The sequence below is a fragment of the Cavia porcellus genome, unplaced genomic scaffold (assembly GCF_034190915.1).
Source record: "Cavia porcellus strain 051 isolate PalLab524CR breed Dunkin Hartley unplaced genomic scaffold, mCavPor4.1 scaffold_12, whole genome shotgun sequence".
Classification (NCBI taxonomy): Eukaryota; Metazoa; Chordata; class Mammalia; order Rodentia; family Caviidae; genus Cavia; species Cavia porcellus.
The window spans coordinates 63,395,332-63,413,094 of record NW_026947495.1 but is presented as its reverse complement, the minus strand read 5'-3'; the positions used below and the strand labels follow the sequence as shown (position 1 = coordinate 63,413,094).

Below are 17,763 nucleotides of genomic sequence, written 5' to 3'. Positions count from 1 at the left end.
GGGGGAGGCTCCTGAATGCTAAGGATAGTCTCATCTGTGTTCCCAAGAACTTCCAGTAGTGTCTTTGCCAAAAGCACTAGTCTATCTTTTGCCAGACACTGTAGGTTCCCATTTTGTAATGGCCCAGCTGTATCTTTTATACACAATTATAGGACAGGCTAGACTTAGCAAAAACCACAACTTTTTAAATATCAATTTCCAAGAGGCTTTCTTTCAAAGGAGCCAGCCATTTCAACAACTAACAAATTTGGAAGTCAAGCATCATTATATTTTTCTCTTAAAGCTGTTATCTTTTGGCATCCAATTATAAATATTTGGTATTTGAGCTTTTTAATTTTAATGTTGTATGTCCATTTAGCCGGACAATTTGGAGTGGGATTAAAGCCAAATTGAAAGCTTTTTGCTCGATCTTTGAATATATCTGGAAAGTCCCCTTTGGGTGTGCGTCCGTTCAAATTTCCACGGACAGTGAGATTTCAGATTTTCATATAAAAAGTCTTGGACTGAACCAGACTACCTAAATCTTGAATTTTTTTAAAAAGCAAAGACTATTAAATCAGCTTAGGTGTTTCCTGCTTGCTTAATATTTTTTTCTAATTTAAAAAGATGCTTTCTGACAGTTCAGGTGTTAATGACTGTATATTTAATGAACAAATAGATATAAATTCCAGTATCTTTATAGTGAAGTTTGGAGTGTCAGATTTATTTTTATGAAAAGGCATGTAGCTTCATTTTTCCCACCGACCACACTTCTGGGAGGCATTAGCCTGAATGAATGGCCCGATTATCAGTAACCTCCCTACTTCAAATAACAGAGTGTGTCCTCTTATATTTTCTTAAAGAACCAGCTAGATGTGGCCATCGTCAAAATATAAAAAGCCACCAACCGGTGTAGCTACACCTAATGCTCAGCTCATTAAAATAATTACAAATACGTTGCCTCCTTCCTTCTTGTCACTTTCTATCTAGGTGTTCACACCTCACCCTGGGCTCCCAAGCCCCTTCCTTCTGCATCCAACACAGTCTTGTTTATATTTTTATTGTCCAGATTTTAAGACCTAGTTTTGTCTGCATTTTTCCTTTCCTCTCACAAACATCAAAATGAGATGGTTTCAAAGCGAAGCGCCTGGCCTGTTGTAAACTCATTACCCCCAGACGTCTAGCCGGCTCGATGGCTTTATGACACCTTGGCTCTTCCTGTTTTCAAAGAGCTCTAGGTATCAGGCTGGCCACAGGGGCGGGGGTACCAAGCACCTTCTGCCGGATCTGGGCCTTGGCTTTCCCTCCCAGCCCCCCTCTGTTTTTTCTTGGAGTCCCCTCTTTCATCAGGATCCCCAAGATCTCTGCCACCTCCCCCGTCTTCCGCCCAGCCCAGGCCAACCGGCGCCACTGCCTCCTCTAGGGCCTGCAGAGGCTGTGCTCCTCCTGAACCCTTGCTTACAATGACCTTCATTTTAGCCTCTGAATGTGGACCTCAGAAGGCCAAGCTGGGGGCTAAACATACACAGAAGCTGGGTGGAGGGAAAGGGGCGGTGGGTAGAAGGTGGCCAGCCCAAAGCAGTGCCTTGACCATTTTGATCCACTAGGTCACTTTGAGGCTCTGCTGGGGAGGGGTGGAAGCTGACAGTCTAGCCAGCCTGCACCTTCTGGAGCCAGCCAGCCCTGCGACCAACCAAGAGAGCTACTCCAGAGTGCAAAGCTGGACTTTCCCTTGTTTGGAGACCTAAACTGGCAGCAAGGCTCTGTGAGCTATGGAAGGCATGGAGTGTGGCGTGCTGAAGCCAAAGCAAAAGAGTGTCTGGTTCCTGGGGCCTGCCTGCTCCATTGCTCACTGCTGCCAGGCTGAGCCTGAGACCAAGGCAAGGAGTGCACTGAGGCACTGGCATCCAGAGAAGGAGGCACCAAGACACCCCACGCCAGGGAGTGTGCCTGAAGCCAGCCTGCCTTAAGGGAAGCTGAGAAGCACATTAGAGAGAACTGGCAGGTACATGGGTCCCGAATATTTAGCAGTGTCTCCCCATCAAAGGACAGGGGAGAAGTCTCAAAAGGGTGCTATTTTGCAGAAAGAAAGAGAGTAGGCACACAACTTCAGGCCAGTGTCTGGGCTCCATTTGATCAGATCAGCATTTATTGGTAGGAAGCGGTAACATTTACAACTGGTCCTTGGGCAGGTACCGGGAAGGCCAGCACCAGGCTGCCCACAGGATCCCAGCCCTCCCGGGGGGGGGGGGGGAGAAAGCAGCTCCTCCAAAGCACTCAGGACAAACCACCACCCACCCGAGGCCCTGGGCTCCTCCTAGGCCTCATTCGTGGTCTCAGTGGAAGGCCTGCGGGATCCCTGAGGAAAGGGGGCTTTTGAAACCCGTGGCCCACCGGGCTGGGCTTCCACCTGGACAAGCAGCAGAGGCGTCCACAATGTCCCTCTGCATTCAGAATCCCAGAATTGGGGTTCCGCCTGGCCCTGTTGGGGCAGCGCTGAGGGCTGGGGGACTAAGCTACAGCACATTTTGGAAACATGGGAGACATTTACACAGGAGAGGGCTCCTTAAGCCAGCGTGCACTCACAAAATATAGCATTTCCTAAGGAATCCACGGAGCAGGAAAGGGCGTGGGACAGGCGAACCCCGAAGTCACTTGGTTTCTTCAACACATAAGCGAGCAAATACAGAGTCCCCCAAATACCTCACAGAGACCAACCACACAGTCACTTCTACCTAATAAAGAAAAACAAAGTCTGAGTCGCTGGAGAGTTTCTGGAAATCAAGCACCCACAAAGAAAAATCCCCGCTGCCTCTGGGCGCTCCTGCGGGTACTGCGCTGGGTCAATCTCCTTTCGGGCATTTCTCCTTGCTCATCTTTTTCATTTTCATCCTACGGTTCTGGAACCATATTTTGACCTGTCTCTCTGTGAGGTTCAAAATCCTGGCCACCTCGTAGCGCCGGTCCCGGGTGAGGTACATGTTGAAGAGAAATTCCTTCTCCAGCTCAAGCGTCTGGTATTTGGTGTAGGGACAGCGCTTTTTCCGGGTGGAGCGAGCGTGGATCCAGTTCGCCGCGGGGTTGTCTACGAAGAGGGGGGTTTGCAGAAGGGGAGCGAAGGGCGGAGGGGAGGCAGGGTAAGACGACAGGGTGGGGAAGAGAGGTCGTTAAATTAATTTCACTAAGGATGGCCGCTTTTCACAACTGGGGGGAATTATCATAAAAAGCCTTAATGCCCGCGCTCTGTTTACCGTACAAACCGCGCGCCCAGGGTAGGTGGTTATGGGAAGGTTTTTTATGGATGCGTGTTGCTCGCCTAGGCTTGGGTAGGCGTCTAGACGTTTTTATAGGTTAGTAAAACTATCAGTTTTGCACATTCGAGCCTTACAGGTTTCAGCAATAAATCAGGGGGCAATTTCTTTTGCACTTACTTGGGTCAAGTTGCTGCTGCGGAGCCTGCGGATGCTGCTTCTCCTCCTCCTTCAGCGGGCAGCCTGGGCTCGGGTGATCGCTGCAAGCCGAGGGCTCCGAAGAGCCGCCTGCTCCAGGCCCGGCCCGAATCCCCGCCCCGGGCCCGGTTCCCCCTGCCGCCGCGGCTGCCTTGTCCCGCAGGAACGAGGTGCACGAGAACTCGGTGCCGCCGCTCCCCTGGGACTCTCGGGCCGCAGAACACTCAGTCCGTTTGGAGGAGGAGGACGAGGAAGTAGAAGAGGAGGTGGAGGTGGAGGCTGCGGCGGGGGCCGGGGCCGCTCCGGTTTCAGGCTTAATCCCGTAGTGGCGCCCGTTGGCTGGGCCTCCGGGGCCAGGGCTGGGACCGGGGCCCGGGCCGCCGCCTCCTCCTCCACCTCCTCCGCCGCCGCCGCCGCCGCTCGCGCCCCCGGGGAAGCCGGGCAGCGGCTCCATCCAGGAGCGCACGTAGCGGCCGGGCTCGGAGGCGGCGGCGGCCAGGGGCGGCGGGGGCACGTACGGGTGGTAGAGGCCGCTCATCGCCGCCGCCGCCGGGGGCTGGGCGGGCACCGCGGACCACGAGGCGGAGAACACGGCCGATTTGGGGGCAAAACTACACGAGGTGAACTCGGCGGCGGCGGTGGCCGAGCCATCGGCCACACCTGCAGGCCGGCCCTGCGCGCCCGGCCCCGGAGGCCCGAAGCGCGCGGCGAAGACCTCGTCGCCCTCATGGCCTATGAGCGAGTCCACGTAGTAGTTGCTGAGGGTGCCACTGGAGGACATTTTGAGGCGCCGCGCGCTCCCACCCAAGGTTACACTGCCCGCCGCCGCGCCGCTCCCCGCCGGCGCCCGAGCCGCCGACTAGTTCGCAGGCTGCAGCCTCCACCATTGGTCGCGCGGCCCACGTGATCATATTTACCAATACCGGGAGTAAATCAGTCCGCTAAACTGGGGGCTGCTGCGATTAAAAAAAAAATCATCAACACAAGCGCCGCAATTAGAGCCGCAGGCCCAGGCCGGGAGCCCGCGCGGCCCGGCCCGGCCCGGCCCGCCCCGCCCCGCCCGGCAGCGGCTGGGACCGCAGGCCCGCGGCAGCCGAGGAGGCGCTGGGACTATTTGTTCGTCTCCTGCTGGCTCCCTGGTCCTGCAGTCTCGGCCCCGCGCGGGCTCCCAGCTCGGCGCATCGGACGCCGCTGGGAGCCGGCAGCCGCAGGCGCGCGCGGGACGGGCCACCCGAGGCGGGCGGGCGGGCGGGCGGGCGGGCGGCGTGGGGGCGGCCCCTGGCGCCCACGGGCAGCTCTGGTCCCCTCGCCCGCTCCCATCCCGAAACCGCCCCTCCCCACACATCCCCTGGCACGCGCTCTCTCACAGCTTGGCGTGTTGTTTAAAACAGGTGGAAGACCTCTGTAATGATATTATGCCTTTCAATAAAAATTTTATGAGGTGTATTTGATTATAGATTAATGTGTCCCTAATAAAACGGACGGATGGAGCAGCTCGGAGGGCCCCCTCCCCCCGCACACTCACACACGCCCGCGCAGCCACACACCCTCGACGTGAGACTGGGCACTCGCGGCAGCCCAAGGGGACCAGGAGCTTGGCTCTCGGGCAGGGCCGGCGGGGCGCGGCGGAGGCGGCCGTCTGCCCTGCAGGGCCGGTGGGCGGTCGAGGGCGCGCGGCTGGCGCAGGCAGTGGCCTGGGGGCCTCGTCTTCTCCGGGCTGCTGGGCGGCCCTGGAAGAGAACACGTCACAGAGGCGAGAACCCCAATGCTACAGCACGGCTGCCACCCCGCCGGCCGGGCCCTTCCTCTCCACCCTCAGGACCGCTGCACTCCTGCGCCCTGGAGGCCTCCAAGTGGATTCCCAAGATGTCTGAAAAATCCCAGTGGCCAGGTCCTAGGGCCACTCCCTTTGCAATTTTTCCCCCTTGACTTCAGAGGTAAGAGCTGGGCAGCCTTGAATCTGAAGGAAATGCCCATTGTCACTCCCAAATCCATGGTACAAAGCCTCTGAAGCCCGGCTGGGAGCCGAGACAAAAGCGGCGCGGGCGACAGCGGCGGGGGAGGGCATATTCCTCGCTCTACAAGTTGCCCGGCACCCTTGGAGGGCTCCCAGCCCACCTCCAGCCCCGGAAAGAAAGGGGGTAAATCGCTGCTTATGGCCTGATTGATTGCCTTTGCCAAAGGCTTTCTGATTTTGTTGCAGAGGGACTGCCCTTTCCTGTAGCACAGGTTTCCCTCCTTGACAAGGCCCCCTCTCAACAACTAATGGCACTCCCCACATCGCTGGGAGAAAACAGCAGAGTTAAAACTACCCTCCTTCTTTTGCCCATCTAATGTAAGTCTGGGGCAAAATATTTCAGTGTTCACAGCCCAGTACTGATTCAGATCCCTCTCTCACCCACCCCAGAAAATGACACCCCTAGAGACTTCTGTTTGGGAATTTGAGAAGGATCCTCTCAAAGGGGGAGGAAGTTTTAAACTGATTAAATACTGAGTGTCCCAAAGACTCTCTGAATGAGACTCTGAGGCTCAGAGAGTCTTAATGGGTGATTCTGAGGGAAGGATATAGGAGAACTGAAGAGGATCAATTTTATGAAACTCCTTGAGGCTACTGGAGACCCTTTGAAACTGAAGGCAGGGCCTGGGGCAACGAATCCTCTGTCAGTTCCCCCACCACACCCCCCACCCGAAGCTCCTTTTCCCTTTCCCTGGCAGTGGTTGATAAATCTGGGCTCTCTAGTGGGAATTCTGCAGAAGTTGGTGGGAATTTCCCAAGCCATGGCTGTAAATGCAACACTGGACTTCATAGGAAGCCATGTTCACTTGCAAATTCTCTTTCAGTTACTTTTTCTGCATTTTCTTGCCTCTCAGATGCAGCGGCCATCAGCATTTTGTAATTAAATAGTAGGTGGTTTGACTAAGGATAATCTTTGCATTTGAAAAAATTCATGTGGACCACTAAAAGGTAATGAGAACAGAAAATCCCTCCACAAGGAAACCAAGGCAAAGTGGGATAGGAAAACTCACCTATCCTTGGTCTTGCTGGGGTCTGGTTGTCTTGCGCTTGGGATAGGGGTGGGGATGAGCAAAGAGGGGAAAATTGGATCCAGTGCAATGCTAACTTGCTACTTGTCCTTGCTGCAGTAATGGAGGCCCGGCCGCTTCCAGGTGGGCAAGACTAGTTTCAACCTAGCCCCTGATGATGGCTCCCCCAGCCAGAAGTCATCAGGATCCCACTGAAAACATTAAAAATAACACAACTAAAACCAAAGAGAAGAAAACACACATATGGGGTGCTGAGAGGAAAAAGTGGCTTTGGGTACAGACTTACTTACCAGGCTCCCACTAGGCAGAGGCTCACACCCATTGAGGGTACAAATATGTCACTGTGATTGGGGGCTGAAAGAGGACACAGAACTCCCAAGCTGCATTATCACCCGTCTCCCCTCAAGCCCTGCCAAATTCCAGCGTCATCCTAGGCCTCCGCTAATTCTTCTCTCCATCTCCTTTTTCTTGCCTTCTATCACTCCCCCACCCAACTGCCCCAAACTGGCAGTTGAATCAGAAGAGAACCTCCTCAAAGGCTTTCATTTCCATCTGAACATATTTCCGTTTTAGAAAGCAGAGGGAGCGAACTCATTTCCAGAGTTTATTGCATTATACATGCGACCAGAACATGCACAGAAAGGACAGGTTGCTGTTGTACTTCTACCAAACCACAGATGCACCACAAGGGAAAGGCTACAAGGCATAAGTTGTCAATATTCCATCTCACCAAGAACAATTGCTAAGTTCATTTGTGAAAAGATACATTGTAATGTGCTTTTTTTTAAAAGTCCCCCTCCCCCCAAAGCTTGTGGGTTTTCTTAAATATGTATGTGTGTAATTTAAAAGTACTGGATGTATTCAAAATGCCATGAGTTCATGGACTAACCACACACAGAACTTTTGCGTTAGGAAAAACATGAAAAAGTCACATTGCTGGAATTATGGATGGATGGTTAGATGGATGCTCTACATTTCCAATAAGTTAAGACCCAAATGAATATGCGCAGTAATAGTTACCCTGCATTACGATGAAAAAATAATAAATTACACGTGCTAAGTTTTTTAATATATATATATATATACTCATAGCGATTACAGATCACTTGCAGCACGAACAGAATAACCCCAAAGTCACATTCTAACAGGAAAACAAAACAAAACAAAAAACAAAGAGCAATGAAGGTTTTGTTTCCGCCTTCCCAGTCCTCCAGCACTGGGCCCTGGAACGCGGTGCCCCCTCTCTGATCCTGGCCTCCCACCGGCCTCGGACCTAAGAAAAGGTGAGGTTGGCGGTCAGTTCTCGGATCCGGTTCTCTCGGCTCATCTTCTTGAGTTTCATTCGGCGGTTTTGAAACCAAATCTTGACCTGCCTGTCGGTGAGGTTAACGCTCTTACTGATCTCTAGGCGGCGCTCGCGGGTGAGGTACATATTGAACAAGAACTCTTTCTCTAATTCCAGCGTTTGGTGCTTAGTGTAAGGGCATCTCTTCTTTCTCCCACTCTTTGCAGTGAGCCAATTGCTGGTTGGAGTATCAGACTTGATTTCCTCTAACAAAATTAAAGGAAGAAGAAAAAAAATCAAGATCTTTTTTTTTTCCTTCTCAGTTTGTTCAAATATACCCTTGGCCATGACCCTAATGGCAAGCAGGCCGCTTTGGGCAATGCTGGTATTAAACATTACACAGGTGGGTCCTGGGAGAGCTTTTCAACTGATGGCCAAATTAGAAATGCCCAAAGTGACAGAATGGGAGGGTGTACTCATCAGATCTCTCTGTCTCTGTCTCTGTCTCTCTCTCTCTGTCTCTGTCTCTCTGTCTCTTTCAGAACTTTCTGACTTACACAAAATCTAAGTATAATGGAAAACTTTCTAGGATGTCCCCAGCAACCTTCTAAGTGACCAGCTTATGACAGGGCGGAAGTGAATGCAGGCACAGCCTGGGCAAGCCCACCAACCCCACTGCAGTCTCAGGTCCCTAAGCCTGAAGCTTCTTCCCCACCACTGCTAGGCAAGCAGGGAGCCTAACCGGTTTGTAGGTACATTATCTATCCTTTCTCAAAAAATAAATGAGCAAGCAAGGGTACCTTCTCCACTCTAACTGGCATTGTTGCATTCCGCCAGAATTTCCTAAATTCTCACGTCTTCTGGGTCCATACAAAAGCATTCCCCAGCACCATAACTCCTAAGGTGGCCCACCTCTGGGCATGGGGGAGAGTCTCAGGGAACAGGGTTCTTCTCAAAAACCCAGATCCTTAGCTCTGCCTCAGCCCAGCCCTCAGGCTGGCCTTGCATAGAGGGCTATGCAGTTGCATTCTCCCCCCTCTGCCCTTGCCTTCTTTGTAGACGATTGCAAAGCCTGCGGCACTATCCCCAGACAAAGCCAAGGTTACCTAGCCCTGCAAAGGCAGAAAGACCTTTTACCCCACCCAAGAGCCAATTGGCATAACCATCTCGTTCCCCCACGCTCGCAGGATGCGGGGTGCACACACTTGGACACAAACACGGTGCCTTAAAATGATCCCTGGATGCCAGGCAAAACTAGGACTACAAATCTGACCAAGGAGAAAGGAGGCTCTGGGGCCCTGTTTATGAACCGCGGGTCTCTTTTGCATCTTTTGTTGCATTTCAAGTCTAATTCAGGAAAAACAAACCCCACAAGCCTTTCCTCTTCCCCAGGCGCCATCAGCATGGGGCCCGGGATGGCCAGGCAGAGGGAGAGAAGCAGGGACCAACTCAAGACTGAGATCTCTCCTCAAAAAGCAGGGCAAAGCACCACCTGCCAAGTCGGGCACCCGTCTCGGCTGTCTGGGCTCTGCGATGGGCACCCAAGCGCTCCCTCTCCGCCGGTTCCCGGACTGCGCGCCCCGCTGGGGTGGCAACTCTGCTCATACCGACCTTTGCTTTCCTTCTCCTGCACTTCAGGACTGGATACGGAGACCTCAGCCAAGCAGCTCCTCTCTTCAGAAAGGCCGCCTTTGGCCTCGGGGCTCTCCACCTGGGAGACTTTGGTGGGCTCCTGGCCGTTCGCGGTCTCGTTCATCTTCTTTTCCATCTGCAGCTGGGCAGCCGAGAGCTGTGGCTTGGCCGCGCCACGAGGGTTGAGCTGGAGCATGACAGTGGAGCTGCCTTCGGGGCTGTTATTGTACTCTTGGGTTTTCCCGGTGGCGTAGGTCTGACTCAGTCTAAAATATCCAGGGACAGGAACCTCGGGGTTCTCAACGGGACAGGACTCGGGGACCAGCCTCTGGTACGAAGGGACCTCGGCAGAAATGAGTTTGTTGCGCTTATCAGAATACATGCAGCAATTGGATTCTTCTTTAATGTTGGTAGTGAAGGAGCAAGTGGGGACTTGCTGTGTAACAGGTTGCTCTATTCGACAAGATCTGTTCGGGTCTGTCCAACTGTCTACTTGAGGTATATAAGGATGCACATTCATACCCATATTTTGGTGGTTCACTTCTCTTTTGGCCAGAGACGGGAGCAGTCCACAGGTTTGCATTCCATAGGTCCCCATGTCTGCGCTAGGTGGTGGCATGTACATGCTGGCGCTGCTCGAATAAAAACTGTCACTCCTGCAGGCACTGATCAAGGAATCTACTAAAAAAGTATTAGCAGCAGGAGAGCTGTTGGGAAAGGACATTTTGGGGAGGAATTTGAAGAAGAGAGATTGTGTCCTTTGTAGGCTGACATCTCTAGGAAAACATTCCCCGTGTAATTGTGGATGCCTCTGCCGACCACATGACAACCAAGCCAATGAGATTTGAAAATGGCCTTGAGCCGCAGCCTCCTCGCAGGTCACGTGCTCCAGAGCCCGGCCGGCCGGCCGCGTAAGCACGGACAACAGCGACATCTACAACGCGCCGGTGATAGTGCGCGCTGGAGACAACCGGCCCAGAGCTCTCCGCCGCGCGCCCGCCCGCCCGCCTCCCGGGGCTCGCCCGGCCTGCCTGCCCCACTCGCGACCCCCACCCTAGCAATCCGGCGGAAGGAAAGGCTTGGTCGGAGGGGCGTCCGGGAGGACACGCGCAGGGAGGGAAGCCAGAGCGCCGCGGCGCCAGCACACATTGAAGCATTTCCCTGCACACGCCCAGGCAGAGCGCGCCCCAGAGGGCCGGGTCCGGGGCAGGGAATGGGGGCGCGGGCTGGTGATTTTAGTAGCCGGGGAAGGTGAGTCGGATTCCTCTGGTCCCGAGACATCCCACGCCAGGGGTTCAAAGGGAACAACCTTCGCGCAAAGACGCGGCCAAGGTGTCCTAGGAAGCGGCGGCGTAAAGGGCTGCGAGGGCCGAGAGGCCAAGCAGCTGGCCGGCCCCGCTGCCCAGAGGATGGGCCAGGCCTGGCGGTCTCTTCTCCCAGCCCCACCGCCCCTACTCTGAGCCCCTCCGCGCCCCCGCGAGCTACATTAGCTCCGGGCTCTCAGAGGAGCCACACCTGACCTTTGCGGGCCCCGGGCCGGGCGCTGGGCGCTTTCAGCCCCAAGACCATCCTTCGCCAGCAGTTCCCCTTCCGCGAGAGCGTCTCTGAGACTCCCAGCGGGAGGATTATGCCAAAATTTCTTTCCCCACTCCCTGATGACAGAGGGCAGAGAGGAAGAAAGGAAGAAAGAAAATTTTTGAAAGCAGAGGGGGAAACCCTGACCCTCAGACTCCAGAAGTTTTAGAACAGTGACTGGGCCAGGCAGGAGGGAGAGAAATACAAAGGTGTCATTTTGTTCTTCTACGAAGAAAAATATGTTTTCCTTTTATGGATTTTGTAAAAGCATTGGTTTCTGACAAGTGCTAGGTACAAAAGGTTGTGGAATTTATTAATACATATTAAGAAGAATCAGGGCGATCAATAAAATTCTCATCTACATTCTTGGGCTACTTGGTAATTTTCTTGCTTCTGAAGGTTTTTAAAGAGTTATACCCGCTGTTGCCACACACGGGAAGATATTTTATTAACAAATCAATCGAGACTTTGTAAAGGATAAGATTAATAGTTAAGATTTAGCATAATGGTGTTCGCTTTATGAATTATTGAAAATTATACTATTGATTTTTTCCCATCGCTACTAACCAAGAAGGTCAATTTTTGTTTTAACACAAATCGTCAAATATTAAAAGCAATACTTTTGTCAGAAGTTTAGTTTTACAGTTTTGAACAATCCTTAAAATTATTTGATAAGGTTTTGCTTGGGGAAAAGGAGGAGGAGATAAAGGACTCTTAGTCCTGTGTTTGTTCTGGTGAGGAAAAGTTCTATAAAGAAGATATGGTGTAGGGTTGTAGTCCAGATCATTAAAGAACAGCTACCACCACTACCTCCATGGAAACTGTTTTATGAGAAACTTGAACAACTTCCTCCCTCCTTCTCTGGTTGCAGGCAGTGAGCCTGCCTGCGGAAGCCCAGCTTCTGGACAGCAGCGGGGAGCTTTAACCTTGATTTCCAAAGTCTTGCCCAGGGCGAGGGGCCCTGCCAATTCGAGGGAGTTGTCCTTTGGCCTTCCGGGTTCCTTTCCTGGAAGCCAAGAAAGTAAACCGGCCCCGGAAACTGACCATGAACCAGTTCTCAGAACGGGAAGGCATCCGGGCTTTCTTCTCCCCACGCTCACCCAGGAATGGGCTGGCCTTGGATTTCAGGCCCAGAGACTGAACTTGTGGGTAAATCGGGTTTCCGCCTCAGCAGAACATTTCTTTGGGGTCCACCGCTCATTAAAGCGCTCCAGCATTCTGGGGAAACCTAATTGCCTGCCTGCTCTTTCACAAAAAATTTCCCAACAAATCCTTTGTGCCCACTCCCCAGAAAGAATTTCCCCTGGCCTGGTGAAAACAGGCACTGAACGTTATTTTCAGCCTTGGAACCGATTTGCTTGTCTCCTCTCAGTGCCCTCGCCCAAACAATAACCCCTTTTAAAAACTCTGCGGTGGCAATGAGACAGACCTTCTAAACCTTTACGCAGCTGTTCAAATACAACATCATTGTCAGGTTAAAAGCCTGGTGCCTCTAACTGCTCAGGCTGTAGCACCCCGGCTTAGCTGGAGGTTTAAACATTACCTTTCCACAGGAGTGGCTATTTTTGAGCTTGAGGGTGGGGGTTGAGGAAGGCAGGAAAACACACACACACACCACAACTTTTGACCCTATGTTGCTAAGATCCCGTTCAAAGCCAGCAGCCACTAATCAGTGCCCCACAATTTCTTTTCTCACATTATAGAAATCTTGTTTTAAGCCACAGCTAAATAGTGCCCAGGGCACCACAAAGTGCCCGCTGCACTCACTAGCGGCAAAGCCCTCACGACACCAGCCCGGCGCTTCAGAATTTGTGTCCCTTTGCATCTCGGCCAGGAGAGCTGCCTAGAACTCGGTTCCCACTTTTCCCCATCATCTCCATCCATCGAGAGAAGACTGTTCAATCTAATCAGGAATTTTATGCCCATCAAATGCCCTTTCATAATCTTTATTTATACATGAAATAAACATCCAGGCTAAAAACAAGCAATTCCTTCTGGAGCGGGTAGGTCTTCAGTGAACCAGGGCAGACAGGATCTGACTTCTGTATTTGGGGGCCTTTTTATTTCAGCTCCCTGTGACTTCAAGCTCAAAGTCACCCTATATTGGATTAGGTTTTAAACAGATCTTCACTCACAGGGGCTTATCAAGTATAATTTTGAAATTTATTCCTACAAAATGCTGGTTTTTGTATTTCAAATTTTGCCTTTCAGATTGGCTCCTTGGGGCCAGAGATGTAACTTCTAAAGAGACTTTTTGTTATTAGGAATCAAGTAAAATAGAAATAATTCAAGAGACTAAGCTGGATGGAGGTGGATGGAAAGTGTGCTTTGAGAGCTTAAATTGGAGATGATGCAAACAGAACCAAAAGACAGTGCTATTTTGCTTATAGTATTTAATGTAGTAGCAGTTTTTGATCATCTTTAGATCAGGTGGAACAGTTACCATTAATAATGAATCAATATTGCACCATAAAGGAAATGAATAACCACATTTGTGCCCAAGACTACTTTCTTCCTGGCACTTTCTTCCAGAGAAAAATTCAAAAGGTAGCCTATGCAAGACACTAGCCTTTGCAATCAAAAAGTGGCTTGCATCTGCACTGTCCTGTCTCCAGGAGGAAGCATGGAGGCCCTGGGCCTGAGAGGACCTGGGGGCTGCCAGGGTTGCTCTGAATTAGAGTCCTGAGGCAACTCTGGGCTGTGTCACTCTTGGAACAAATGAAGAGCTGCCTGCCCAGGGTGCCCCTCTGGGTTGCACCGAGTAGCATCCCGCCAAGGTGTAAAGATGTGGAAGGAGCAAATGGGGTGAAGGTGCAACCGCCAAGGTGATAGATAATGGGTCTGCGGAGCATGCAAAAAGGCCAGCAGCCAAGAGCCCCTTTCCGAATGGACACAAAAGACTCCCACTTCACGCATTTTCCCTCCACTTCACAATCTGAGATCTTGGCGCCCAGGGATCCACGGCCACCCTCCAAGAACCCCACGCTGCTCTGAACAGTGGAGGAGGGCTGGGTCCTTAGCCTCCCAGGTCCCAGCGATCCCTTGGTCTTTATCATCGGGGCCTTGCTGGGCGTTGCCGGAGGAAAGGAGCTGCCGACCGCTGAGCAGACACAGTCCGCGGCGGCTGCCAGCCAAGGCCAAGGGGCCCCGAGCCGCCGCTGGGGCCGCCTCCGGAGCAGAACAACGACTTCTGGGGAGGGGGTTCTTGCCCCACATAAACGGAAGCCCTGCTTAGGCCCCAGGAAAGATCGCTTCACAATAACTAAACTGGACCCCCGGCCAGACAGGCGGAGCCTGCATGCCCGCGGGAAACACCCACGACTCGCGCTGGCGCCTCGCCGGGGAGTCCTGGCGCCCCAGCCCTCGGGAAACCAACGCCAACTCCCGGAGGCAGCCAGCGGACAGGCGCCTCAGCCTTACAGCAAGGCTTGCAAGGGGGAGAGAGACCGAGGAGCCAAGGAGGCCAGTGCTTATTCTGCGGGCTGCAGCTCTTCACAATGAACTTCAGGGGCAAGGGCACAGACATCCTCCTTTAGAGCGGCCACTATCCTGGAGCCCTGGCTTCTTTCTGCCTTTTGGACCTCAGAACAGGATACTGCCAACAAGGACGAGGACCCGTGCCAGTGTCAGGGACTATGCTGGGGCATGGAGGGCACTCGGTGAATTAAGCGCTTCTGAGGGTCCATGCTGAAATCAAACTCCACACCTCAAGACCAGCAGACAGATTGGAAAGGTGGCTGGGGTTGCCAACCCCACCCAACAGCGGTTTGCTTCAAATGCATCTCTGTTTCACAGTGCCTCGAAGTACAGACATTTCCTCATTTCCTTGAAGGAGCCCACTGCTTGCCTCAGCCACCGCAGCCCAGCCCTGAGCAGGCACTCCAACTTTCAGCCCCCTGGCTCCTGCGGTGGTGGCCGGCGATAGCTCCACACCAGGCGCCCCTGGGCCCCTAGCTCAGAACCAGCCGCTGGTAGATGCATCTCGTTTTTTTCTAAATACCCAAGTCAGCTAAACTGCCAACACCCTAATCTGTTTCAGACAAAGCCTTTTAATCATTCCAGAGGACTGAGAGCTCACAAAACGCACGCGATTTTTGGAAGGTGGGGAGGAGGGTCCTTCACAGGAGATCACTTTCCATACACAAACCAACAAGAACAAGATTTTTTCCTAATTCAATTAACCCACAATGGTTCTAACACATTTCTAGACATATAGGTTTGACCTTTAAAAATCTCTTCTTGTCCACCATTAGTTTATATACCAAGGTACTGTTTACAACAGCTTTATCCTTAATGTGACAACGATTAGGTAATCTTTTGTCTCAGTAATCTGGTTGCCCCTCACTTCTCTGTCTCTAAACAACGTCCTACACCTCCTGGCTCCTCATTAGAGCAAACAGCAAATACCTTAGCTGCGCCTGTTTCTAACGGGCCAAGATCGCCTATTAGAATTACTGTATTGCAAAGATAAGGTACCGCAGCCGCTCAGCCAAACGCGGCTTCTGGAACATGAGCGCGCCCTCGTGTGGCTATCTAAGCTCCTGCAAATGAGAAACGGAATCTCGGGTTTGTCTTGCCTCTGGCGGCTGGCAGACAAGCCTGCTACATTTACACGCAGTTGAAAAAAAAAGATGGAGAATGAAATAGACCAGTTTTCAGCTCCAAGAAAGAACATACTATACTAGGGCACTGACATGTTACCCTGATGCCCAGAATTTCAAACAAAGGAATCCCCTTCTTAACGAAATTATTTGATTGTCCGTTTTGTTTCTATTGCATCTTTCACCAAAGGTTGAAGGATGCTTTTTAAAAATATATATATTTTCTTTTATTCCATATCTTGGAAAGTGTCAAAATTTATTTAGTGTTGTCGCAAATGATTTTCAAATATGACAAAGGGATAATCCTGAACAGAACTTACTCCCCCCGCTAAACATCTGCTTTTAAAACCGCAGTTCTTCATTTGAGCAAAAGAGACCACATTCCAAGATGTCCAAAACATCTCTACCACAACAATTTAGCTGTAGTGAAAATTAATAAGTATTTGAATCTGAGCAATGTTTCTGAAAACAAGCCTATTGCTACTGAGTTACTCAAATGTTTGAAGGGAAATTAAGGTTATTGATCCTGAAATTAGGAATTTTCTTAGATTTATGGCAAGCTCTCAATATGATTCTGTGTGGTCATAAATGTGTGCATAGTATGGATGTGTGAGTATGTACGCATGAGAGTGGGTGGCGGTGGAAAATCACAGAAGAACCTTAAAGCGCCTAATTATTCAGAGAGGTTAAAGGTGATGACCTTGACATTTTGGAAGTTCAAAGGCATACACTTATGCACTTATGTTTTTCCTTTCCTCCAAAGCCTTAGCAATTTAAAAAATCTAGCATTTCAAAATATACACTTCCTCAAAAGATGCATAAACTGCTATGCACCTCACAGATTTATATTTTGACTTTGGGTTTATAAGATGCTAAGAATCATAAGATTCATTTCACTCTCTTCAGAGAAAGAAACTTTTCTCACTTCTCTAGTTTATTGCACATTGCGGAAATCTCTTTTGGGCCCACCAGAAGGTGTATAATATAACCCAATTAAGCTATTTAGAACTTTGGCTTTTATGGTGTTGTCTAGACAGTTCAAGGTTTTGTAAACAGCCTGGCCTGGCCCTGCAACATAAAGTGCAGTGCCCTCACCACATTCTTTACCTTAAAGCGATAAATGTGGTGAGAGACAGGTCTGCAGCCCTGGCCCTCATCCAGGGAAGGGCCTTAACATTCCCTGCCAGACCTGCTCCAAACCCAGCAAGCCCTCTCTGCCTACTAACTGCCTTCTAGCAAGCTCCCCCCATCCCCAATGGAGGGTTCTAATTTGGGCTTCTTTAAAGGAAACCTGGTGCCTTATCACTCTGTTAGGATAGACTTTGGGTTTTCTAGTCAGTTTTTAAAAAACTGTTTTGTCTTTTCAGAAATCCAATTCCTTAGGTTGAGAGAGGAGGCTGGGACTTGCTTCTTAGCTTCCAACTGCCCAGCCTCATTGCCTGGAGAGGACAGCGTCAGCATGGCTGGCTCACATCATCAATTCAGAAATTTATCACTGACGTGATTTAAAAAAAAAAAAAACAGTGTAGCCTTGAGTGGATTTGAGGGAACAACTCCTTACTTTAGCACAATTAAAAAGTATGTGCTGGATTTTCAGTTGAGAGAGAGAGAGAGAGAGAGAGAGAGAGAGAGAGAGAGAGAGAGTTCTGGCCACTAAGATACCCTAACCAGGCACTAGCATCTTCACAGAGCAGAGTTCATACAGTGTATTGAAGCTGTAACCTCCATTTTACTAGAAACCATTTATTCACACTAAAAAAAGACAGTGACTCGTGCCTTGATATGACAGACCAAAGGTACATTTCCCAGAGTTTAAATAATCTGCATTCACCGAGAGGGAAGAAAAGTATCTCTTAGGCTCAGAACAAAACAGCAACGCCTTCTAGCCCGTGGCCTAACTCCCTACGGATCCCGCCGCCGGGTCCCCACCTAGGATTCGGAGAGGGGGAGGGGGAACAACAGCACATGGGCGGTAAAACTGTAAAGGGACGTTTGCATTTACCATTTTCCCCTTATTAGGATCCGTTCGGCCAAGTCCCCGGCCTCGTCCGCAGGCTGCAGTGGTTGCTGGGAGGTCCCGAGTTGACCGTGGGAAGGAGTCGTGAAGTTCCACAGAGAAGAGGCGTCATTAAACCCAAAGACATTGGGCCTGCAGAGGGCAGGCTGGTGGGGAGGTGGGTGAGTGACTAGGGCTCGG

General features: G+C 51.2%; 2 protein-coding genes across 3 annotated transcripts; both read right to left on the bottom strand.

Annotated features, from left to right (window-relative positions):
• Positions 1 to 2,106: 2,106 nt before the first annotated feature.
• Hoxd9 (homeobox D9) lies at positions 2,107 to 17,694 on the bottom strand. Of its 2 annotated transcripts, XM_023561091.2 has the most exons (5): positions 17,569 to 17,694; positions 6,456 to 6,664; positions 4,976 to 5,158; positions 3,411 to 4,384; positions 2,107 to 3,064 (listed from the first exon to the last, which is right to left on the bottom strand). In XM_023561091.2, the coding sequence occupies exons 4-5, from the start codon at positions 4,207 to 4,209 to the stop codon at positions 2,823 to 2,825; spliced, it is 1,041 nt and encodes a 346-aa protein (XP_023416859.1). In that variant the 5' UTR covers positions 4,210 to 4,384; positions 4,976 to 5,158; positions 6,456 to 6,664; positions 17,569 to 17,694; the 3' UTR covers positions 2,107 to 2,822. The 2 variants fall into 2 exon arrangements, with proteins under 2 accessions (XP_023416859.1, XP_023416858.1); XM_023561090.2 differs by lacking the exons at positions 6,456 to 6,664; positions 17,569 to 17,694 and having other exon boundaries at positions 3,411 to 6,425.
• Hoxd10 (homeobox D10) lies at positions 7,065 to 10,823 on the bottom strand. Its single transcript, XM_003478562.4, has 2 exons — positions 9,370 to 10,823; positions 7,065 to 8,024 (listed from the first exon to the last, which is right to left on the bottom strand). Exons 1-2 carry the CDS (start codon positions 10,322 to 10,324, stop codon positions 7,747 to 7,749), a joined length of 1,233 nt encoding a protein of 410 aa, XP_003478610.2. The 5' UTR covers positions 10,325 to 10,823; the 3' UTR covers positions 7,065 to 7,746.
• Positions 17,695 to 17,763: the final 69 nt, after the last annotated feature.

What these genes read in the sequence shown, in the direction of transcription:
- Hoxd10 (XM_003478562.4), bottom strand. Translation starts at nt 10,324, where the DNA reads ATGTCGCTGTTGTCCGTGCTTACGCGGCCGGCCGGCCGGGCTCTGGAG. An exon ending in GCAGGAGAAGGAAAGCAAAG is followed by an intron (nt 8,025 to 9,369) that starts GTCGGTATGAGC and finishes TAATTTTGTTAG; the next exon opens with AGGAAATCAAGTCTGATACT.
- Hoxd9 (XM_023561091.2), bottom strand. Translation starts at nt 4,209, where the DNA reads ATGTCCTCCAGTGGCACCCTCAGCAACTACTACGTGGACTCGCTCATA. An exon ending in GCAGCAGCAACTTGACCCAA is followed by an intron (nt 3,065 to 3,410) that starts GTAAGTGCAAAA and finishes CCCTCTTCGTAG; the next exon opens with ACAACCCCGCGGCGAACTGG.